The 26,259-nt window shown below is 41.6% G+C and overlaps 1 protein-coding gene across 1 annotated transcript in view; it reads left to right on the forward strand.

Annotated features, from left to right (window-relative positions):
- The window catches only part of SNX9 (sorting nexin 9), a 1,114,799-nt gene that overhangs the window by 1,050,497 nt on the left and 38,043 nt on the right, over positions 1 to 26,259 (forward strand). Inside the window, exon 16 of the mRNA XM_044063919.1 lies at positions 19,565 to 19,679. Within this exon, the coding sequence (XP_043919854.1) occupies positions 19,565 to 19,679 (115 nt within the window). The remainder of the gene's footprint in view (positions 1 to 19,564; positions 19,680 to 26,259) is intronic.

Below are 26,259 nucleotides of genomic sequence, written 5' to 3' on the forward strand. Positions count from 1 at the left end.
ACAAAAATCTGTAAAGGAAAAACATAAAAAATAAAAAACAGACAATAAGCTGATTGCATAAGTGTGCACACCCTTAAACTAATACTTTGTTGAAGCACCTTTTGATTTAATTACAACATTCATTCCTCTTGGGTACACACCTGCCATCAGTTAAAGACTCTGATTAACCCCAAATAAAGTTCAGCTGTCCTAGTAGGATTTTTCTGACATTTACTCAGTTACCTGCTATGGCAAAAGCCATGGTTCGCAGACAGCTTACAAAGCATCAAAGGGATCTCATTGCTGAAAGGTATCAGTCAAGATAAGGGTGCAAAAAATTTCCACAGCATTGGCTATACCATGGAAGACAGTGAAGACAGTCATTAAAAAGTGGAGAAAATATGGGACAACAGTGACATTGCAAAAAACTGGGGTCCCTCCAAAATTGATGAAAAGACAAGACGAAAACTGATCAGGGAGGCTGCCAAGAGACCTGCAGCAACATTGGAAGGAGCTGCAGGAATTTCTGGCAAGTACTGGTTGTGTACTACGTGACAATCTCCCGTATTCTCCATATGTCTACGCTATGCATTAGGGTTGCAAGATGGAAGCCTTTCCTTACATAGAAAAACATCCAGGTCTGGCTAAAATTTGCAAAACAATAAAGCAGGTCTCCCAAAAGCATGTGGGAAAATGTGTTCTGGTCTGATGAGACCAAGGTTGAAATTTTTGGCCACAACTCCCAAAAGGTACGTTTGGTACAAAAATAACACTTCGCATAACCAAAAGAACACCATCCCCACGGTGAAGCATGGTGGTGGCAGTATGCTTTGGGGTTGCTTTTCTTCAGCTGGAACTGGGGCTTTAGTCAAAGTGGAGGGAATTATGAACATTTCCAAATACCAGTCACTTTTGGCCCAAAACCTTCAGGTGTCTGCTAGAAAGCTGAAGATGAAGAGGAATTTCACCTTTCAACATGACAATGACCCCAAGCATACATCCATATCAACAAAAGAATGGCTTCGCCAGAAGAAAATTAATGTTTTGAAATGGCCCAGACAGAGCCTAGACTTAAATCCAATAGAAAATCTTTAGGGTGACCTTAAAAAGGCTGTGCACAAGAGATGCCCTTGCAATCTGACAGATTTGGAGCACTTTTGGAAGGAAGAGTGGGCAAATATTGCCAAGTCAGGATGTGCCATGCTGATAGACTCCTACCCAAGAAGACTGAATGTTGTAATTAAATCAAAAGATGCTTCAACAAAGTATTAGTTTAAGGGTGTGTACACTTATGCAACCAGCTTAATGTATGTTTTTTATTTTTTGTATTTTTCCTCTAACAGATTTGTTTGTTTTTCAATTAAATTCTACAAGTTATAGGTCCCATTAAAGGTGAGAAGAGTTTTGAAATGATTTATTGTGGTCTCATTTTTTATATCACAAAAACCTGGCATTTTAACAGGGGTGTGTAAACTTATTATATCCACTGTAGGTGGTCCCATATGGATGTGTGTGTGTGTGTGTGTGTGTGTGTGTGTGTGTGTGTGTGTGTGTGTGTGTGTGTGTGTGTGTGTGTGTGTGTGTGTGTGTGTGTGTGTGTGTGTGTGTGTGTGTGTGTGTGTGTGCTTTTCGTGCAGAAGCAAGCATGCTGTACCCCCATACAAATATATTCCTCAATTCCCACTGTATTGCAACTTTTAACAGCAAAGTCCTGGAAACCCTGAAAGTTATTTTTAACTCTTTATCTCTTTATCTGATATTCAAATTTTTTCAGAAAAATGTATGTGCGTGTGTATGTATATCCAAGACACCCAAAAAAAGCGAATGTTGACTCACAAAATGTACAAAAGCTGTCCAAATGAAGGAAACACGCTCCAATAAGATAAAGTAAAGTAAAATAAAATAGATTTTATTCCAAAGTTTTCCAAATGGTAAGCGCTTTCACAATAACATAGTATTGCTTCATCAGACTGTCTGATTTTGGGCAGCTTTTGTACATTGTGTGTGTGTATGTGTGTGTGTGTGTGTATGTGTGTATATATATATATATATATATATATGTGTGTGTGTTCATAAATATAACTATATATATATATATATATATATATATATATATATATAAATATATAGTTTTTAATCACCTTTCTGTTGTGTGATACTGCAAAGAATCGTTTCACCACTGTATGCTTTTGGAGAACGTGGTACTTCACAGGGCACTGCTAATTTTTTTTTTCTTTTTCCTGTAAGCCATGAGATTTTAGACTGGTGAGGTTTTTCACATAGGTTTTTTTTAAGTTGGTTTCCCAACCACAAGAAGGGGATTTACCTCCAGTAGTTATTTTTAAAGTACTGTTTGTTTGGTTTTCTTTTAAAATGCATATCTGTGTATGTATGCAGACAAATGTATATGTGCGTGCATGTACCACATTTATTTATTTGTCTGTGTGTGTAGGTGAACCACATTTAATCTAAAACACCTAACCCTGATTGCAGTAGTATCGACCGCAAAAGGCCTAAAACAATGTAACCAAGACAGAACTATGCATGTGCCGAGAAACACCCTCAGCACACGGAAAGTTTTTTGAAGGGGAGCAAGCCTCCACACCCCTCCCCCCTGCTAATTATATATGCTAAGTCGAAGATCTCACACACACTGGATAAGGGAAAATTTCCCAACCTCTGGATTTATGCAATCTACCGCGTTTTTATCAACTGCCTAGTCGACTAGACAGCTGTTGACCTAACACACACAGCCATATATGGACGTCATATGGTAAGCAAATGTATTCATCTGTGTCGCGAAACACCGAATATTAAAGTTGTAGAAAACATTAATTGAACTGAAAGTTGTCAGCATTATATTTGTATTGTTAATTGTTAGAAAAGTTGGTGAAATGGTAAAGGTGTTGTTTTATATGAAGTACAGTGCAATGTCACACTGTAGTCTCTTGTTCCTCAAATTATAAACATCTGCATTGTCTGTGCACATTTATTTCCTGGAAGGAAATTTTGAACTATAAAAGTTCAGTTTGCACAGTAATTGCAGAATCCTTTTTTTAAGCTGTAATTGTTCATTAACAGTTTAGACTTTCACACTCCTAAGTATTCAGAAAGTTTAATAAAGGTGTTATTTTTATACCTTTTAGTATATAAGGGCAATGTTTAACATGTGTTTGTGCTTGTGTGTGTTTTGCTTTATTCTGTGGTATGCTGTTGGATTCTATAGCTAGAAGTGCAGCAGTGTTATGTCGAGTGCAAGATCACAGGATAGCAGGGATCGGGAGTATTCCCTCTCCCCACTTCTGTGCCGTATTGGAGCTGGTATACATAAATCAGTGGAGTACTGGGTGCAGCTGGGCTTGCTGCCCTGCAAAAAACACTTGTGGTATGCTTCTGTGTAGTGTTTGTGCATGTGTGATTATGCTTCAGTTGAGTGTAACCTGTATGTTGTGCATGTGTGATTGTATTCTGTATGGTGCACGTGTGATTAGTTTCAGTCTTGCTCATTGTTTTAGATGAAGCGATGTAGACTCACACATCCATGTACACACACACATGTGCATTTATCTGTACACTTAACTGTCAGGTTGTGCACTCACCAGGTTGTAGTTGTGATTAAACCCTCCTTTGCAGATGTAGCATCCTGCAATCCCACATCCAGCCTCATATTTGCAATTTACAAACCTTTAACATGACCCTCTTTCTTTGGTAGTTGTGTTCTGTTACATTCTGTGAGGTTTTGAACAAATAACAGTGAATTTATATGTTAAGATTTTGAATCAAAATTTTCACTTTAACTCTGTGGGTCTCCACTTCATGAACAGGACCAGTGTGTAGTTTTGCGGTAAATTGTCCTTTATCAAGAATCACTCTGTATTTTCCTCTTAAAAGGTGATTTGATAATGACATTTCTGAATTCATGATGGACCCTTCCCCCGAAAGAATATTCTGAAATTTTTTACTCAAAAGTTTACTAAGTGCCAAAGTCACTGTTAAATGTAATTTATCTAACATTTCTCATTGTTAAGTTCAATGTTTTTACATCAAAGCTGCACAAGTTACATAGTACCATCTCTTGATGTCCTTCAAGGATGCATCTGCAGTCATCACATATGGGTTGTCCTGCCTCAGGCAGCCCTTCGGTCGGCCGGATTCCAAAGTCTGGGTCCGGCGTCGGCTGATGTCACCCTTTCCCCGACGTCAGAGTGCCTGGGGTATAAAAGAATCAGCCGACGCCTTCTTCCCCAGTCTTTCTTGCCGCGTGGTGCCCGAAGCAGAAGCAGTTCGCAAGTGCCGGTTGGCCAGCTCCTGTAATTCAGCTACCGAAGACTTCAAAAGCTAAGTACCCCGTTGGGGACTCTTTCTTGCCTCAGCCGATGTCAGATAAAGTTAATAATTGTTTAACTTGTGGGAACCAAATACCTCATAAGGATTTCCACTCTTACTGCCTCCCCTGCCTAGGCCCAGACCACGACGTCTCGGCCTGTTCAGCCTGTGCTTCCTTCAACCGACACACTCTTAGACGTCGGGCGGAGTTTGCAGAGGAATTTTTTGGGGCTAGTTTTTCGTACAATATGCCGTCGGAGACTCCGACTTCACATTTAATTAAGAAACAGAAGGACAAGGATCGACACACGCAGGCCGCGGTTTCGGCTGAAACCACGGCCAGGCCTACCGCGAGTGTCTCGGTCTTGGCTGAAACCGAGTCCTTGGTACTTCCAACCACCGAAACCGCTCAGCCGCCTAACTCGGTTTCGGAGGCCCCGGCTGAGTCTGTTATTGAATTTCCAACAGAAACTGGTGTCCTGGAACCTTCCGTCACCATACCTTTAGACAAAACTACACCAGCACGTGGTGCAGCCAGGCCTCCTGCATCCATGTCCATTAAGGCATTCTCTAGGGCTAAAGCTGCTAAACTCTCCAAAGCTTTGCCTCCCAAGGTTATCCCTCAGGGACCCACTACAGGTTCACAGATTCTAAGCTTAGCAGAGGACCTTATCTCCTTAATTAGGGGCTCTCAACCTCATCCAGACAGGGGCTCTCAACCTCCTCCAGACAAAAGGCCCAGGGTTGAGCCCTCTGATCCCCACTCCTCAGATGAGGCCTCTGATGGCTCTACTCACTCGGACCACCAGGAGGAGGCTTTTTCGGCCTATGAGGATTCTGATGCAGAGGAATCTATTCCCTCGGCCTCCCCTCCTGAAGAGTTTTCCTTTGGGGAGACACTTCACACTATGAGAGAGCATTTCCAATGGCAGGGCCAGGAATTCTCTTGATTCCAGGAAGAGATTAAGGACCTTCTTGCATTTGCCTCAGCATAGACCTTTGGCTATTCCTCCTATTTTAAATATCATTGATGATGTGTACTCTGAGTCTAGCTCAACCCCTGATTCTCTACCTCCGGCTCCTGTCAAACCCGATAGGTACTACAGGGTCCCGGACTCGCATCTTCACCTTTACAAGGCCCACTCTGCTGATCCAGAAACTATTTCCCAGGGCCCTAAAGGGGTTGCAGCTGCCACTACTAAACATCCTCTCCCCTCTGAAAGGGAGTCTAGAGCTTTAGAGAGATGGGGTAAAAAAGTGTATACTTCTGCTACTCTTTCTATGAGGGCATTAAATTGTCAATTTAATATGATACAGTACCAAGAGTATTTGTTAGATGAATTGCATAAAAAACTGTCTTCACCTGAACCCCTAGATCGCAAATCACTTCAGGATCTGGTACATAACTCCCAACAGGTTAGCAACCATTTCTTGCAATGTGGTTATGATGCATTGGAAGCTTCATGTAGGTCAGCTATGACTGGCGCAGTCATACGTAGGCATGCTTGGCTGAAGGAACGATTTCTGCCAGACCATGTCAAAGCAAAGCTTCTGGATGCTCCACTTGAAAAGCAAAAGTTTTGGCTCCACGGCTCAGGAGGTCCTAAAGAAAGTTGAAGAAAAGGCAAAATCTGTACAAACAGTCAAAGATTTTCTCCAAGTCCAACCACCAAGATTCAGCAGGAATTGGCCTTCCAAAAATTGGTCCTTTCCAGACACAAAGAGGTTTCAGAGAGGCAAGAACAGGCGTGCCAGAGGTAGTGGGCAAGCTAGAGGCTCCTACAGAGGACGTCAATGGCAGCCTCCCAACCAGAGAGGTAATGCTGGACCTACAACTGCTGCACAAGGACAGGCTCAATGACTTTACTTTGACACCGACAACCAGGGCTCAATTGGAAGCACCCTTGGGCGGAAAGCTTTCTTTATTCTCAGAAAATTGGCACAGTATTACAAGGGACAAATGGACACTACAAATAATAGACAAAGGATACAGGTTCCATTTTCACACATTACCAAAAAGAAAAGGCATACCAGACCTGCCACCGAATCAAAGGGCAGAGGCTTTGAAACAAATCTCCAGCTTAATGCAAATGAAAGCTATAGAAAAGGTTCCTCTCTCAGAACAAGGCCAAGGATTTTATTCCAGACTATTCCTTACTCCAAGAAAAGAAAAGCAATGGAGGCCTATTCTCGACTTGTCCACACTGAATACTTATCTCATTGTGCCAAAGTTCAAAATGCTGACTCTACAGCAGCTCCTTCCCATGCTGGGCAAGGGGTCCTGGCTGGTAACTCTAGACCTCAAGGAGGCATACCTGCATGTCCCTATCAGAGAAAGTTGCAGAAGACACCTCCGATTTCTTGCAGGTTCAGATCATTATCAATTCTCAGCATTTCCCTTTGGCTTATCTACTGTGCCCAGAGTATTCATGAAATGCCTGGCATCAGTAATTGCACACTGCAGACTTCAGGGGATTCAAATATACCCATATCTGGACGACTGCCTTATACAAGCGGACAGCCAACAAACTTTGGTAAAACACTTGAATTATGCCATCCACCTACTTCAGGCCTTGGGATGCACAGTCAACATTCACAAATCAAGACTTGTTCCATCCCAAAGAATAACCTTTCTGGGTGCGAATCTAGATACAACCACCCAAATGGCTTTCCTCACAGAAGAAAAACAAAGTCAACTACCAGATTACTTCAAACATCTGAAAAGACAAACTCAGCTGACTGCAAGGAAAATCCTGCAGGCCCTGGGTTACATGGCTTCTTGCATCCTTCTGATTCCACAAGCAAGGCTACATATGAGGAAACTACAATGGTACCTAAGGAGTTTATGGACTCAGCACAGTCACAGCTTGGAAACTTTGATACCACTCATTCCATGCCTTCAAAAGGAATTTTTGTGGTGGGCTCAAGCAAGCCAGTCAAACAGGGGTCTGCCCTTCAGCAAACCAATAGCCAGCCAAACCATTACAACGGACGCTTCAGACCACGGATGGGGAGCGCACATGGAGGGCAGATGCATTCAAGGTCTATGGTCACAAAAAGAGCTACGCATGCACATAAACCAAAAGGAACTGCTGGCAGTGATACATGCAGTCGAAGCCTTCAAACCTTTTCTACATCAAGGCCACCTACTAATAAGGACAGACAACACCACAGTTATGTGGTACATAAACAAGCAAGGAGGCACCCATTCCTATCCTCTTTGCAGACTGGCAATGAATCTATGGGAACTTTCCTTGAAACTCAACATAGAGCTGCAATCTCAATTTGTGCCAGGGAAAGACAATATACTGGCGGACAGCTTAAGCAGAAATATCATGGATGCACACGAATGGATGCTGCACCCAGACATCTTTCTACAGATAACACAATCATGGGGAAGGCCGGACATAGATCTTTTTGCCTCCCCCCACAATCATCAGCTGAAGAAATTCTGCTCAAGGACATACCACCCACAAGCATGGAAAGTGGACGCCCTCTCTTTCAGCTGGAGAACTCTAACAGTGTATGCATTTCCACCTCTCCCATTAATGACCAAGGTCTTACTGAAGATCAGGGCAGAGCAGCCAAAAGTGATTCTGATAGCTCCAGACTGGCCAAGACAGCACTGGTACCCACTGTTAAAGAACATGTCACACACAAAACCATGGCCTCTTCCTCAATGGCCACTTCTCCTGACACAGCACAATTACAAAACTCTGCATTCCAACCTGAAAACCTTGCAACTAACAGCCTGGAAAATACCTTGACTCCTCCTCAGGATAGGCTATCCCAAAGAGTGAAGGATATTATCATGGAAGCTCGCCGGCCTTCCACAAGAAAGGCATATTCAGCAAAATGGAAAAGATTTCACACTTGGAACACCACAAAGGGCCTAGATGCGACAGTGATGAACATGGCACGTATCCTGGAATACATGGCAGAAATGTTCCACAATGGTCTGTCTTACTCTTCCATTAAAATTCATGCTTCAGCAATTTCAGCAGAGTACAATACTGATCCACCTGTCTTCTCACATCCTCTCCTAAGGCAGTTTCTAAGAGGAATTAAAAACATCAAGCCTCCAAGGACACCACCACTGCCTACTTGGGACCTTAACTTCATGTTGGAAAAACTAACACTGCCTCCCTTTGAACCAGCAGCATCTGCAGAACTACAGTTCCTGTCTTGGAAGACTGCCTTCCTTCTGGCCATAACCTCAGCAAGAAGAGTATCTGAGTTACAGGCCCTCATGGCAGTACAGCCATTTATTATTTTTCATCAGGACAGAGTCTCATTGAGAACCAATCCTACATTTATGCCAAAGGTGGTATCCAGGGTCTCATTAAACCAAGCTATTCATTTGCCTACCTTCTTTCCGAATCCACAAAACAAAGGGGAGAAACTTCTGCACACCCTGGACATACACAGACAGTTGCACTACTACTTGGACAGAACTAAAAGTTACAGAAAAACTGACCAGCTGTTGGTAGCATATGCTGCTGGTGCACAAGGAAAAGCAATTTCCAAACAGACAATCTCAAAATGGATAGGGAATTGCATTCGTTTTTGTTACTCCTTTCATGGAAAAACTGTGCCAGCTAACATTAGACCTCATTCCACGAGAGCCACAGCCACCTCCACAGCCTTCTTAAGAGGGGTGGCTACCAAGGACATTTTAGAAGCTGCTACATGGAACTCCGTGCATACATTTACCAAGCATTACAATTTACCTTTATATTCCAGATCCAGAGCAGGCTTTGCTACGGCAGTCCTGCAGGGCATTTTAGCTACACCATCCTATACATAGATCCTCCACCCCAGATTGGCTATGGTATTCTACCCATATGTGATGACTGCAGATGCATCCTTGAAGGACATAGTACAGTTTTGTACCTACCATAAATGTAGATGTCCGATAGGTATGCATCTGCAGTCAGGTTTTCCCTCCCTCCTTCCCCTCTGTGGTATTTCTTGGGTAATACTCCCTCTTATAGCTAGCTGGGGTTATCTATTATGGTGTATTTGTTTTTTATTACTGTGCATGTTTGGAATATTTTGCATTTCTCCAAATTTAGCCTTCCTTAGAGGGCACCTGGCATCTGGGGCAAGAAAAACTGAGGAAGATGGCATCGGCTGATTCTTTTATACCCCAGGCGCTCTGACATCGGGGAAAGGGCGACATCAGCCGACACCGGACCCAGACTTTGGAATCCTGCCGACCGAAGGGCTGCCTGAGGCAGGACAACCCATATGTGATGACTGCAGATGCATACCTATCGGACATCTACATTTATGGTAGGTACAAAACTGTACTTTCCTCATCCTATAAACATCTCTGCTGTATGTGCTCATTTATTTCCAAGAATAAATTTTCCCTGGAAAGTTCAGACTGCACAGTAATTGTGGAATCCTGTTTTAAGATGTCATTGCCCACATTTGTAACACAAGTATTCAGAAAATGTATCCACAAAATATTACTAACAGTATTGAGTCTGCTTTAATTTTGCAAACCTTTCCTTATAACTTGCAGGAAATTAAACATTTTTCCACCAAAGTTGCAGAATGCCATCTTTGGGACTTTATAGACTTCATGATGTGTAGATCCCTACATACAGAATGTCTAATTTCAAGAGTATTGTTAACTGCCAAATCTGTGGTCAGTCTGCTGAAGATTTCCTACACCTTTGCTGAAGTACAACATTTTTGCATCACTTTTGGAAACTGATATGTCTGTGGCTTCACCTCTTTGAACAACTGCATTGTTCTTGCATTCCTTCCTACCTTCCAAATGAATGCTCATTGCGTATCGCCCAGGGTCACTATCCATAAGTCATGTTCACTGTTCATTGCCAAACCCTAACCTCCAGGATTCCTTTTCTCTTCCTGTTGTTCAGGGTCACTTCTGTTCCACTTCTTGAGCCTCCTAAATTCATGTTCACTGCCCATCAGTAAAGTGATAGCCATTACTTACCTATGAACTTAAACTGAGACATCTCCACAGAACTCCAGGGACTCCTGATCTTCACTTTGTGTTGTTTTCATGTATTTTTTCACTAGATAGTTTATTCCTTCATGCCTGCCACCTGTTTAGCTATCCTTTACTTATCCTTCATTTAATCATTTCCTTTCACTAAAGACTTTCGGCTTTTCCCAATTAGGGGTCGCCACAGCGGAGCTCCTGTCCACTCATGATTGGCAGTGGATTTTTACAGTGCCAAGTTGCCAGCCTGACGCCCAACCTTCAACGAAGGCACGCCCATTCATGCTCGCACCTACCTGCATGTCTTTAACGCCACTCGACCGTGGGGAGGACATGCAGACTCCACACAGAAGGTGCTTCAGCCGAGAATCGAATGGGAGAACCTCTTGCTGTGAGGCGACAACGCTAACCTCTGCACCACCGCACCTTACACTAATCATTTTGTTTCACTGCAGGTTCCTAAACCCCATATCACCCTATGTGGCATAGCTCTCAACCTTTTGCCTCCATTATTAAGGGATAGAGTAAGAATAATTAGGAAAAAGGCCTCAACTTAGGGACATTTTTAAATGTGGGTACTGTGTAACACAGAACTTCTCAAAATGTTCAATTTTATTTACTCAACAAAGTTTTGCACCAAACCAAGGTGCAGCCCTACAAATTAGTGGTAGCTGATGGGTCTGCCTCTGGAGAAATCCTCAGTTTCCATTGGAAACTTATCTGCTGGCACCTGTCTGTAGGTAACCCATGGCTTGGGATGAGATTGGAATGCAGAGGTGGCCTTAAGCTAGGAAGCCGTAAGGGGTAGTTGGGGGTTTCCCCTGACCTGTCAACCTTCCAAGTCATCCTGACCTGCTGGTGTCACAACTTCATCCCCATGGGAACATGCAGGTACCTATACTTTCCCCAAATGCTAGCCACCATTGTTACTGTCATACGTGATGAGTAAGAATATCAGAGACCTGTCTTGACACCAAGCTGACATCAGCTGCTCACTCCCACCTTCCCTCACTGTTTTCCGCAGCAGCTAGGTTGCTGACCATGGGTTGTCTGGTGTTCATTCATAGTTTTACCATCTGGTTCAGGGAGCTGGACTCTGTCCATTTGGGAGCTTTCTGAGAATTCCTGTTTCCCTCCAAAGACTTGATATTGCATTGGCTACTCTGTATGTTCTTAGTGCATTTAACTTTTGCCTTGTCCTTGCATTCTGAGTTTTGGCTTGAAATGATAGATGGGATCAATCATGTTACCCATTTATCAAATGATTAGGCAGTGGACTTTTGTGCAGAAGATGAACATGTTAAATATGTACGGCATGGGGATTTCCTGTTACCGTTCTACTTAAAAACATTTTAGTGTTCAGACACAAAAGGACTGCAAGAAAGAAATTTGCTTACTGTGTTATGTCCATGTTGTAGCCAAAAAAATTATCAATTTGTATTTTTAGTTTGTTCTCAGACCTTACTTGAATAGCTTCATTTGCAGTTGTTTGGAGATTGTGTATTACTACAAGATTTTAGCATTGTTTATGTGTTATACTGCACTTTTTCCATAAGTAGAATTACATGTAAAAGATGGCTTTTTGTAGTTTAAACCCAGTCTGGGGCCTCAGTCTTGTAGATTCATTCACAGTTGTAGCAAGACTGCAATCTACTGCCAAATTTGAGGCACATTTAGGCATTTATTACAGCATTGCTGGTAAATTTCTGCATAGTCTGATGCCTTAGTCTGCGGTGGTATTGCAGTAGTGGCAGTATTGTGAATTCTGGTCCAAGATTTCTGCTTCAGTACTTTTTATGGCAGTATGCACCTACTTAAAAGTTGCATTCCAGTGCCTTTCTGTTTACCTTGCTACTAATATTTATCGCCTTTTCTTTGAGTGTGCTCCAGCCCCACTAAGACATTAAGCTAAACGTTTCTGAAATTCTAACCATAGGACTAGAACTCCAGTTTGAAATTTTCCCCAACCCTGCCATCCTTCTCTTCTAGTTTTTAAAAGGCTGTGTCTCTGACTTTCACCCCTTATGGTAGTCTGACTTCCTAAGTCCCTCCCTCCCTCTTTCATTGCTATTGTCTGTTGTATAACCTGTTAACTACTTTCTCACACATTAATTTCCATATATCCATGGTACTAAGTGCCAACCCTGCAAACCAGTATTTCACTTTACTACAAATTCTCCAGCTCATTTTCCCAGAGTTTCCATCTTCTTGGCATCTTTGCCACACTCTGAGGGAGTTCTGTGTTGATCCTGCTCCATCATTAGCAGATAAGTGATTTATGTTATTGTTTCGCACTTCAGTTAACTGTTTAGAGTGAAACTGTTTTATTTCTTTATTTGCTGATTTTGCCTTTAAACCATTCTAAAGGTCCCCAATACTTGAAATTGCCTTGTCAAGATAGCTTAAGTTGTTTTGTTGTATTACTACACTTGCAAGCTATCTTTCCTGATGTTTTTATTATCAAGAGGTTAGCAGTGCCCTGTACAGACACAAACACAGGAAGTGCATTTTATCTATAAAACTACCCTTAGAACTGAAACCTGTTAGTGTGGCTAAAACAAAGCCATTGTGTGGAGACATGCTTAGAGCAGCTAGTTTACACATTAAACAACACAACTATCAAATCATAGCACAGTCTAACCTAGTCTAGTGCCAAACCCCAGAGACCACCCAATGAGACCTCTGTATAACCCAGTCCACGACCTACAGTAGTCCACCCAAATACAGGACTGGATAACATGGATGCGCAATTTCCAAAAGTCTCTGTAGTCCAGTTGGTAGATATTGGGCATTCTGAGACACTGTAACCACACTGTCTAATCCTTAAATAAACACGTATGTGAGAGATGCACATACACAATTCAACTGGAGGCAAAAATCTCACATACAGATAAGGTTGTCAAGAACACACACACATCAGCCATGCACATACCAATTTATAGTGAGGCACTAAAAAACAATCTTCCCAAACCTCAAAGACCTCCTAAGACTATAAACAGCAATGCCTGTCCTCAGCAATCTCTAAAGGGCTCGCCAAAAGCAACACCAAACACCACACACATGCCTATACTCGGGACCCCCAAGAGCAAAGCCCATAAGGCAAGCAAACACATAACTCAGGACTGTTGTCATCAGAGGGGACTCCCATAGACTGTCACACAGATGCCCCAGTCACCAGACTGAACAAGAAGGTAACTGTTAGTTGCTTATCTGGAGCCAGGATCCTCCAGCTTACACACACAGTCAAGTCACTACACCATGGGTACCATTATGATTCTGTCGTAGTCCATGTGGGTGTTAATAACCTGAGAAGTACTTCCTTGGGCTATATGAGGAGAGAAATCATTGATCTGAATTTGTCTCAGGCAGGTATGTACCTTGCATTGAGCAACATTGTGCTATCACCAATGACGATGCCACAGTGCGAATAAAAGATGGTTGAATTCAATAATTGGCTTAATTTCTGGTGTCTTTCCAGATGGATACAATATTTGTCAGCATGGGAGGACATGTTTAACAAATCATATTGCTTTGTAAAGGATAGTCTGCACCTGTCTCCTCTAGGCTTCTGAATATTGCTAAAACATTATCCACACCCTTGATGCCTATTTTAGGTAATGCCAAATTGACAAAACTACCAACATAATAAATGAAATCCAAAGAAACCTAAATGTGTTATTGCTTAATGCTAGGCACCTAAACGAGAAACTATGCACTCTACAAGCTCTCCTCAACCTGGAGAATTACCAAGACATGGTTTAAGTCCACAGAAAGTGCACCAGCAGTGCAAGGCCTTCAGTGCCTTTCACACATTTAGGCCATCAGCTGCACAGACAGGGACAAAAGGTGGAAGTGTCTTAATTTATATTAGCATCAAGCATAACTCTGAGGCAATCCCCTGGAATTTATCCACTTGCAAATCAATACAAAGTCCCATATCATATGCTAGCAATCTATGGGTCACCTTCTGTACCTACACTTACATGGCCCATACCCAGACCTACTGGAGACGCTCACCATTAAAGCAAATACATTCTTCATGGGAGACTTTCTATACCCCTGTATAGACAGGGAAACATACAATTTCTCAAATTCTGAGGCCCAAGGATTCCTCGACTATATTAACGCAAATTCCGTTAACCAGATAGTTTGCACGCCCTCCAGAGGTGCTTACCAATATAGGAGAGCACTCCACCCCTCCCCATGTCACATAGTGAGGTTGGATCACACAGCTATCTCCTGCAAAATAAAAATCAACTTGATAACCCATCAATTCCTGTAACAGTTGGGAACTATTCCAATGCAAACTACATCCTATTAAGTGATAGTCTGTCAAAATTCAATGCTCCTCTCACCCCCCCCAGTTCACAACAGCCTATATATATTTGTTCAGGGAGACCCTGTGCAACCATGCAAATAGCAGCATAGAGATTGCTGTACCTACCAGAAGTAAGCCCAAAACAAACTTTAAAATCAAACCCCACTGGTGGAATCCTAACCTTAATTAGGGTATAAAACAAAAGGAAAAAAGTCATGGCGAAAATCAGGAAGAATAACTCCCACAGTGATAGGAGCTCTCTAATTAAACTAAGCAGGAAACAAAGAGGACTAACTGGCCAATTATAAGGTCAGTATAGCCTAACAGGCTAAAGACTACCACAGGGCATTCTACAGCTATGTCTAAACCTCAAAGGCAGTTCGTATTCTGAACTAGTCGTCAGTGATGTCATCTTTAATGGCCACAGCAACTTAGCAAATTTGCTAGCTTGACAAATTCAGCTGAAACTTTACCCCCACTCCCCCCCCCATGAAATACCTACTAGTATAACCACCCCAACTGTTAGCACGGAGCAGGTCCTGGCAGTACTCGCTAAGGCCAAAAACACAGCCTCAGTGGACCCCCAAAATATCCCAGGATGCTTCCTAAGTAGCTTGAAATATGATTAGGACCACTTGAGTCACTTTTCAGGTATAGCCTCAAAATAAGCTTTATACCACAAGAATGGGGGACTGCAGTGATTATCCCACTATATAAGGTTGGTCCTTTAACTGACCCTGAAACTACAGAAATATTAGTCTGACTAGTCTAATATGCAAAGCCATGGAATGATTTTTCATGGGAGTGATCAGCAAAGATACAGGCAACCTTCAGTCACAAGACCCAACCCAGCGTGGCTTTTAAAAAGGAAGGTCATGCCTACTAAGCTTGGTGGACTTTTTTGAGAAGGTAACCAAAGGCAATGGTGTTTGTTTCATAAGTAATACATGTTGGTGAAACAGAAGATATCTCAGAAGAACCCCATGCTCAGGAACAGGCTCCATATCCATGGGGATGCTCAGGAACAGGCTCCATTATCCATGGGAAGCAGAGTCAAATCCAAAACCCCTATTTAAGCGTAACCTTGACCAAAAGATTGGAAATGAGAAATTTACTGTGGGTGTAGCTCCCATGTCTCTTCTATAAAGTAATGCCCAAATTAACATATCTCCCACACATAACCTTTAGAAATTTCCTAACATACCCCTCCTAATACATGCCCATGATACATGGGGACACAACTGGCTTGGGTTGCATGGCTAGGCTTATAAAGACCCTGGTGGTTGTTAGTCTAGTATATACCTAGAACCAAATACATTTTTTGCAGTAACAATGCATTTTCTTTAATATTTTCTCCACGTGACCTTCAAGCATCCTTCACACTTTGCCCATTCACTATATTTACCCCCCCCCCGATGAAATAGCCATGCAACCCATTGTTCTTCCTAATGAGCAAAGGTCAAGTGGCAGGAATGGTGCTAGCACAACCACTGGTGAGTTGGTGGGTGGGGTTTCTTCTAAGTCCTGGCCAATTCCCACTGTGCATGCTGGTTGACATACAGTGGTCATCCTTAATGGGCGTCTCTCTTGCTTCAGTGAAAGACATCACCACTATCACCCCCTGCTCTGTTGAAAGGCATCCTGTCATCTTTACCTTCACTGTGGATTCCACCTGGAGTTCATACTGTGCACCTCTGTTTCTCAAATGTCTCCTCAGAGAGATGCAAGTAGACTTCACTTTTTCATTTACACCTTGTCTTGTCCAGTTCTTCCAGCTCCTGAGCAGATAGTTGCATTGTAGTTGTCAGGATTGTAGACAGGACTTCATTCCTCTGTGTCAGCAGAGATGGCTAGCAATGCTGGTTTAACTGGTGGGTCTATGTGTTATCCAACAGGAAGCATGGAAATGCAGTGCACGAAAACAAGTTATTTTAAAATGTAAACAAAAGCCACAGTGTTTTGCTGTTCGCTGCACTGGAAAAAATCTGCATACTGTAATTCTGTGGTGAAATTCCCAGCAGTTTCATAATGAGGTAGTTGGATGTTTGCATTACTTTCTTATTATAGCTCGTCTTGTGCTCTTGTACTAAATTTACCTGTGGTCTGATAAGGCATAAGACTAATTTATTTACGCCATTAGCTGCAGGTACAAACGTATTTCAGTGTGCAAGATGTTTGCATTTCATTCCTTTATGATTTACATTAATTTAATGTTGCATATCTTGATTAACACATGAAATGCTTGTTTGGTTACATATATTTATCTTGCTCATTTCTTTTTTGTTTTTACAAGTGAATCAAAATGAAGAAAAGTACTGTACTTGGTTACATTTTTCATCACTGTGTGTGTGTGTGTGTGCGCACGCACACACTACAAGCAGCACCACTGACTTTCTCCAGAATGGCTTGTCCTGCTTTTTGCTAGTAATTAGTCTCGTCTTCCTTCTAGCATGCTGCTGCAGTTTGTCTGTGCAAGCCCACACTGGTGTTAACAAGTGGTATTCATGTTTCATTCAAGTACAATAGGCACAAATGCCTTTTTCCATGGTACCCCTAAGAACCCTGTCTAAGTGGCTTTTATATATGCCAAGAAGTAGAATTTTATGAACACTGTTTTTGCATCTTGTCAGACAAGAAAAATAGCCAACATTGTAGCAAGGTAGTTACTGAAAGGCTGTACCTTTAGTGATATCCCTGAACTGACAATGTTGGTAGCCAGTAATTAAGGTGTTTATCCCTTGCTTAGTTTCATGTTTTGCCCATTGGTAGGTGCTGCTTTAGCAAGGAGGGCCAAAATTCTTACAGTGAACTCCATGTGGAGACAACAGTGGTTGAAAATCCAACATTGCATTGTATGTCAGCTGCTGCTGTAACTTCATGAACATCTATCATCCTCTTGTATGCAACTTGTAGTAGCATGGTTAAATCAAGAAGATTTTGAAAATCACAGTACATTTGTATACAACTGTATATGCCTAAAATCCAAATTAATATATCCACTTTTATTGTAAAATATTTTATACAATTTGTGCAAGAGAAACTAGGGCACTCTGCTTTGCACTCCAACAGTAATGCCCTACAGCTCATTTACTCATAATGAAAACAAGAAGGAAACATTCGGACAGGATTTTTCAATACTCTAGGTTCTTGTGGTTTGGTGAGTAAGAGGGCAGCAAATTGTGTTGAGCTAGTCTCTTTTCAATTATTTCCTTTATTTATCTTCCTTTTATGTGGTGGAAAAAATGTGCATTTTGCATAATCTTGCAGTAAAAGCTGCTTTTTACTGTTTACATTGGATGTTGATGCTTCTCACACACCTGAAGTAAAATGTCTGGTGTAGCTACCCGTGCTTTCTTCTAAAAGGATAGCATCTCCTTGGGAGGTTTACTCTTCCTTTCCCCAACTCAAGAAGGAATGCAGTGTAAGTTCAGTTCCATTGGTTGCATTGCTTAATGGCACGCTGACAACTTTTGTTGTTGTTGTGTCTTTTGGCTTTTCCCAGTTAGGGGTCTTCACAGCGGAACTCTGGTCCGCTAATGATTGGCAGTAGTTTTTTACGTGCTGGCTTGATGGGCCTAATGCACAACCTTCAACAAAGGAACGCCCATTCACGCATGTCGCCACACAGAAGACGCTCTAACTGAGAATTATTAATTTTAATGATTATTTTGTTTTTTTGTTTTATTGTGGATATGAGACAGCCAGTAGTTTTGTAAGTGAACAGGCAGATCTTGCGCTTTGTATCCCTGACTGGTTACAAGTGGGTAATCATTTACTGACTTTGATGGCAAAGAGGTAGGCAAGTGCCTCATGGGCATATTGTGAAGTATGTTGATTGTAACTGATGGCAGAATCTCTCTAAGCAGATAGGACTGCAGAAACATGACACTACTATTTAGCAGCAGGATATGTTTTTGACTGCATATCAGCATTTGTGGTTGTACTTCATTTTGGCCTTGTGGAACCTAACCTGCAGTTCTTGTAAGATGCAGATGCTTTCGGTGCGTGGGACATGTATGGTTTGAAACTGGAAAAATGTTTTCTTATATGTTAATTATTTAGTTAGTATTAATGCCCTAGCCTTCATTCTAGATGTTTAGTATTATTTTATAATTTGTTCTTCACTGACGTGGTCATTTTTCATCTGAAGGTTATTTCTTCCACTATATAATCTTCCGACAGTATGCCATTTGTTGCCCTCTGCACCAGGTTGTTGCTCTTCATTCACTCCGTCAGAATGGGAGATCTCCAGATTACTGCTGAAGTATTGACAGTTATACTTAATGTTTTTGCTGTTTTCTAATCAGACTTTAACACTGGCCTCTCTGTTTTCACTGCACATAATGAATAAATGAGTTTCTTTTGTTAAAGAGTAAATATTTCTAAATTCTCCTCCATCACTTGTTCAGTCTGTCATCCAAATTTGTGATGTCTCTTGAGTGGTTAGAGTAAGCCTGCAGCCCTGGAGACTCAGTAGGTTTAATGTGCCCAATGGGAGGGGAAAGAAGGCAGGTCTACAGGTATCTTTTTCCAGGATCAGACATCTTAACTGCAATGAGTAGTAAGATACAAGAGCCAAGGATACAAATCCGTAAAGTATCATGAGATTTGATGCAAAGTCAACACAGTGTGTATTAAAGAAGATAAATCCCGCTGAAATGCTTCACAGTGGTAAAAGTGCAGCTAATTTTTGATTTTTTTTTTTTATGCATCAGTGTTGAGATAATACAAATACATTCTGCGATGAGGAAAAAGTTTAGGTCATAGCTGTCTTCTAAAGAACGTGAAAGTTGCTGAAAGGAAAGTGACGTTTGACAGTGGAATGGAGGTGTCTGAAGAAATTCTTCTGTACTGGGTCAAACAGCAATTAAGTGGACTGTCACGTCAGTATGATATGATTTCTGAAAAGTTTTTATTGTACATTTTAAATGTTTTATAACACAGTGAATTGTCTTTTACAGGGAGCAATAGACAAGGTCAAAGAAGGTGATAAATTGGTTGCTGCAAGTAAAATAACACAGCAGGAAAAGAATACCATGCTAAAACGAGCAAGTGTTATGTCTTACTCACTTCAAGGTAAAATCTAAAAACAAACTGATGTATTTTTGCTGCGAGCATTATATTTATATAGATCGATATCTGAATGAAGTGGTCTGTTTTCTCAAATCAAAACTTTTCCACTGAAAAGCATAAATAATGTTTTTTTTTTTAAACAAGAAACATCTTTTTATTAAATTATCATGTATGACATAGGAAAATAAACCAGAGCGACACAGTCTCATTTGCAAATATTATACATTCCAAACAATGCTGACACAACTGTAGCTGCAAACGTCATACATCACTTTTAACATATCCAATCAGTGTTAGTCAATGCTCATTCACATCCTACTTTCTTTTAAACACCGTTGCTCCTCTGCATGTATTGATCCCACAATTCCCATTTTTCCTATGTAATTTGCTCCTACTCTTTTCTAAATTTCCAGTTATTTTATCTCTGTTACTATCTTCATTACTTCTAGTAAGGTCTGTTTAGACTTTTATTGCCATTTTCTAGTAATTGCTTTTTTGGTGGCCATCATAATTAGACTCGGCAAGGCCTTACTATGTCTAGGTAATTCCGATTCTGTATCATATCTTAAAAAAATAATTTCCCTAGTTACTCTAATTTGCTTGCCCAGCATCTCCAACAGAGTAGTCTGCAGGGAATCTTTAAAGTCTGCCAACTCATTACACTCCCTTAAAATATGTTCCCAGTTATCACTTTCTTCCCCATCACAACTCCAACATTTGCTTACCTACCTGAGGAAGAATTCTTTAAAGTCTGTTTGGGGTTTAAAAATACCTATGTAAACACTTCTAGGCAAAGATCCTAAATCTTCTAGATTTTATTACGTATTTGGAAGACAGACATATATTCCCATTGTTTCTTTGTGAATTGCTTATCTAATCCCTTTTCCCAATTCTTCCTATCCTCCTCCGATTCATTCTTATAGTTGTCATGCAATATTTTATATGCTGTACTAATTATTCCTTGCTTCACAGCAACTTCTGTTCTAGATTCTATTAAAAACTTTACCAGTGCTGGTCTTTCGTTTAGGATCCCCCTGTTTCTTTCTCCTTGTCTGTACTCTGATATCAATCCCTGTTATGGAAGGCAGTCTCTAGCCTGCAGTCGAAGTAAGTTCTTGACATCTTCCCATTCTCTTACCTTTCCTTCTTTAGTTATTTGCTCTCAGTACCTTGGTTCCTTTGCCAGTTAAGCATAAATAATGTTATGCAAGGACAACTACATGCATCCAGCCCACTGGCCTTAGGAAATGAAGCAAATACCTACAGTGCCAGTTACGTTTGTGTGAGAGTAATGTTTTGAATACTAGAAAGCTGGCCACAGTGAAGTGAGAGAAATCTGAGTAGGAAGCACTCCTTTAGGAAGGGTGTGAGTTATTAATGATATTCTTTGCCTTCTTGCTACAGACAGTGGCACAAGGGTGGTGGTGAGTGGTGGCAGTGCTTGAGTAGATACATGGAACAGGTGAGAAGGCATGAGAGCTGCCACACTTACTCTCACACTGTTATTACTGCATACTCCTGGCCCTTGCATCTCGGTCCACGGGGAGGGTAAAATGGCAAAATTAAATTCCCTTTTGTAGGAATGTCAGTAGAACTAGTCCTTGTTGTCATTGTCCTCGACTTTGTCTCCCTACTTGACTGAGAATCAGAAGCTGATGGTTCTGGTTGTCCTCTTTGATCTGTTTTTTTTTCTATTTCTTCAGATTCTGTTTGTAATGTCAACATAATCTTTACTCTTGCCATTTTACTGTTGATATTTTAATTTTGCCATATGATTTCTTTATTGTTGCTTGCTTTTCTATACCATTTCTATTTTGAGTCTGCTCATGAATCCACTACCCTTTCTGAAAGAAAAAGGTGTCCTTGCATTGTCCCTTTCTAGAGTTGTTTTATAATCCAGGAAATACATATAGTTTGTCACTGTTTCACCAACTGTCTGTGCCCTCCTTTCTTTGTCATGTCTTTACTAGTTTTGATCATCATCGTTTTCCTAATAGTATATGGAAAATATTTGAAAGATCCTTAAAAATTAACATTTGATGAGCTGTTGATAAATAGGTAGTGAACCTATAGCACTGGATACTGTCATTAGGTATAGTAAGTTATGTAAGTAGGGCCTTAACCTGTATCCTCGACTGAATTATTATGTAGTGATCAATGGGTATAAATCTTTCATTTTACAGTCTTAAGTGGTCTTCCTTATCTGTGGCTTGTAATATGTGACCAATGTGTTGCATAATGGATAACCTGCAATTCTTTGTTAATTAATAATGTCCTCCTCCTGTTTCCTGCATTCCACTAGAACTGCTTTGTTTGTGTCCAGTGCATTTCTTTAATTCCTTAACAGCCTTTATGAATAAGTCATGGAATCAAAAACTGTTTTACATCTCTAGAACTGCTTTGTCTTGAAAATACATATCCTGTTATTCCATCCGTCTTCAAAGTTTGTCTTAACAGACCTACTGCTTTTCTTTTTTGTGAAGTACTTGACTGCCATGTCCCGTCTCTCTCCTTTTTTCCATGGTATATACATTAAATTTGTTTAGTGCCCACTGCCGTCTTCAAGACTGCGCACCATTTTCACTCCCCTTTACATTGCCTGCGTTCTGTCATTGGTTTATTTGTTTGTTTTTTTTTTGTTTTGTTTTTTTTGCAGAGGTGAGATATCAAGAACTTGAACGTAGCAAATCCAGATGTTAAATTAAAACCTGTTTTAGAGGACAAATATTTCTATTTTTTTTTTAAATATGATACCTCTCACTCTGAAAACCATATCTCCCCAGTTTTCTGTACTGCCTTCTAAGAGTGGCTTTTCACCTTTCGATCATGTCACAAAATTGTACCAAAGTCTTCCTCCTGTGCTTTGTTCTCCATATTTCAGGTCCAGCTACATAGTCTTCATTTTGTTTTTTATTATCCATTTCTAATGTGCATTGCTAACAGTGAAGTCGCATGACTGAATATAGGGTTTTCATCTATATTACATCACGTCATTTTGATAACAGAACACCTGTCTAGTCTGCCATGTATTGCACTTAAGTGCATTGACATTTTACCTCCTCTTGACCTTAGCTTTTCCCTTACCCTTTCTCCAACTAGCCCTTGTGCCCTCTTAAATGTCTTTTTGGATACCCCCTACTACACACTCCATTGGTCCATTCCATGGGTCCACAACAATCTGTGTGGAAAAAGCTTTTAGATCAAACGTGTACATAGTCCCTAGAAGCTGCTGCCAGTGCTCATTCCCTCTGCCTTTGTCCTTTCTGGTCAGAATGACCTTTCTGCATCTCTGACATTGTCTTCCACCTTTTCTAGTGGCTTCAAGTGACAAGAGTTCTAGCTCCTGTTCCTGTTTAACTCATGGATGCTTCTGGTGGTTTCCCTCTGGATTCCTTCCAACATCCTGATGTCCATTTCCTTGCTTGCAGAACTACACAGAGTGGAAGCATTACTGTTTTGCTTATGGAATCTGTTCCTCTGAGAATACACCACAGTATTCTGGTTGCTGCTATCACTGCCCTTTTGCTCTGTTCCCAGTGGTCCAACCTATGTATGATGTAGGTGTGATCCAGCATTTCAGACCCTTTTTCTGCTCTATTGCAATCAGTGCAACCCCCCCAAGCTGATTCTTCACATCTTCCTTGTGTGGTCTAAATCTAGTACTTTGCATTTGTTTGCATTGAACCTCACTAACACCTTTCTGCCCACTTTATCAGCCTTCCATTCCATATCCTAGCCTAGCCTTTTTCCCCATCCCCATGGCTGCACATATCTGTGTGTCATCAAAGAGGTTGATCATATTCTCTGTCCCCCCCACCCCCCATATATCTGAAAAAAACTCATTAAAGTGCGCTGGAACCAAGAGCAAGACCCCCCCACAGTACTGCATTAGTTCTTGTCCTAATTTCTGAAACTGACCCCTCACAACCCTGTGCATCCTACATTTCAGTTGTCCAGCTATATAGTTCCCCAGTCTTTGTCCCTTCTCCAAGGCTTCAAAGGCCTTACTGAAGTCCAGCTAAACTGTATCTATTGGCATGCCCCTGTCAAATTCACCTCTGTCACAGTCATAAAACATGAAAGTGTTTTGGTTGCTATCCTGGACATTGCTGTTCTATGGAAATGCTACGAGCTTTCCAATCAAAAGTCTCACAGTGTCTTTCTCTGCCACTGTTAAGCTAACTGGCTTGTAGTTCATTTTCCTTTCCCCTATAAGGGAGCCAAAGTTGTCATCCTTCAGTCATGTAGCATTTATCCATTAGCCATTGACCTGTTGTATGTCTATGTCATGAGATCTCCTAACACTGGCTAGCCTTCCAAGGACAGTGGGAGCTATTCCATCTGGCCTTTTTATTTTATCTTCCCTAAGGGTTGCCAGTTCCCTTTGAATCCTCCTTCCTGTCTGTTTTGGTGCTTATCCAATTAATGTTTTATCTTCTCTGTTGCAGTATTCCTGAGATAAGGGAGTTGTCTGTGAAGGTGACAACCCAGCGTCTGCCAGTATACCAGTCTTTTACTACTTTGGCTACGTCTGACGTAGGCCGCCAACACGTCAGCCATAAAAGAGACATATGCACTCACCACCCTCAGAACTTCTTTGCTGCCAGACCCGGATGTCGCTCTGCTGCCAGAATTGCTCATTTATTAAGATAAGTGCCCCATTGGGGAAACCTTTTTGTCTTTTTTGCAACCTTATTCTTTACTGAGGTTAATGTCCCCCAGGAAAGGGAAGTGTGACTGTGGAAGAAAGATTCCACATAAGGATAGTCATACCCAGTGTCTTTTTTGCCTTGGTCCTCAGCATGATCACAAAAACTGCTCCATCTGTCAGTCCTTCGTACCCAAGACCCTCCAAAGTCAGTTACCTCCCTTGCAATCTACTTAGAAGACAATTGATGTCCTCCTTTTCTCTGTTGCAGTATTCCTGAAATAAGGGAGTTGCCTGTGAAGGTGATGACCCAGCGTCTGCCAGTATACCAGAGTCTTTTACTACCTTGGGTGTGTGGTATGTCTGATGTAGGCCATCAACAGATGGCCATAATAGATGTATGCATGTACCACCCTCGCAACTTCTTTGCTGTCATACCCAGTGCCTTTTTTGCCTCGACCCTCAGCATAATCACAAAAACTGCTCCATCTGTCAGTCCTTTGTACCTAAGACCCTCTGAAGTCAGTTATCCTCCCTTGTGATCTACTTAGAAAACCAGTGCCTTATGCTTTTAGTGAAGTGCGCAGTGGAGCCTGCTAAGCATAAGGGCAAAAAAACATAGGCCCAAAACCGAAGCTGCACCTCTCGATTCAGAAGTCTCTAAAGAAGCACATGAGAGCTCTGAGACATGTGCCGACCAGGATCCAGACCCACAGGTCAAGCCCATTTCACAGGCCACCTTGTCTTCAGACATTTGCATGTCCACAGAGGGTTCTCAAATGTCAGTCACTGATGTCCAGGGAGATCCCAGGCTTATTGTGTCAGTAGGCCCTAAGGGAGTAACCCAGACTATCCTTAGGGAGGACATCAACTCTGATGTAGTTGAATGTAGGCCTACATCTGCCCCCCTCCTTCTTTGCACAGTGTAGATACCCAGCAAAGGGGAAACAAAAAAAAAAAAAAGCATGTTCCACCCCCAGACCCACAGAAGGCATGGCTAAACTTCTCTCTCCTATTCCTAGTTCCCAGGAAAGAAGGTTCCTGGAGGCCTGTTCTAGACCTCACCTACCTCAACAAGTTTCTCAGTCCCCTCATTCAAATGCTTACCTTGCAAACCCTATACCCTCTTATCATCCCTCAGGCATTCCTAGTTTCCATAGATATCAAGAATGCCTGCCTCCATATTCCCATCCACCACAGATACAGGAAATTCCTACGATTCTCTGTGGGTCCTCACATTATCAGTTGTCAGCTTTGCATTTTGGACACTCCACTACTTCTTCACAAAATGTCTAGCCCCAGTGGTAGCCTTTTGCAGACTCCAAGGAATCTTAATCTGTCCCTACTTGGACGACCTCTTGATTCAAGCCAGTTCTCAAACAATTGAGCAAAAGTCTCCAAATGGCAATTGCCATTCTACAAGGCCTGACATTTTACCATAAATGTCAAGAAATTATCACTGGTCCCATCCCAAGATCATACCTTTCTGGGCTGCAGATTTCAAACCCAGAGCATGATGGTGTCACTCTCATCTTCCAAGGCACAGGAAATTTTGCTGCTCTTTGCAGAGTCACTCTCCTTAGATCAGATGTCTGCCAGGCAATTCCTCAGAATTTTGGGGCTGATGGCATCCACCATCCCTATGCTTCCTCTAGTAAGGTTGCACATGAGGAATCTCCAATGGTTCCTCAAGTCAGTACAGTCTCAACATGTTCTCCCTCTAGAATCCCAAATACCCCTTCTACCCTGTATAAAGGAGGAGCTCCAGTGGTGGATAACACAGCTGTGTCTAAATCCAGCCCTCCCCATTTACCCACTGCCACCAACTCAAGTCCTGTTCACAGATGCATCGGACAATGGTTAGGGAGCAACCCTGGATCGCTACACAGTCCAAGAAGAGTGGTCTCCCTTCCAAATGAGGGACCACGTAAATGT

The sequence above is a fragment of the Protopterus annectens genome, chromosome 1.part0 (genome assembly GCF_019279795.1).
Source record: "Protopterus annectens isolate FY-2018-M chromosome 1.part0, PAN1.0, whole genome shotgun sequence".
NCBI lineage: Eukaryota > Metazoa > Chordata > Ceratodontiformes > Protopteridae > Protopterus > Protopterus annectens.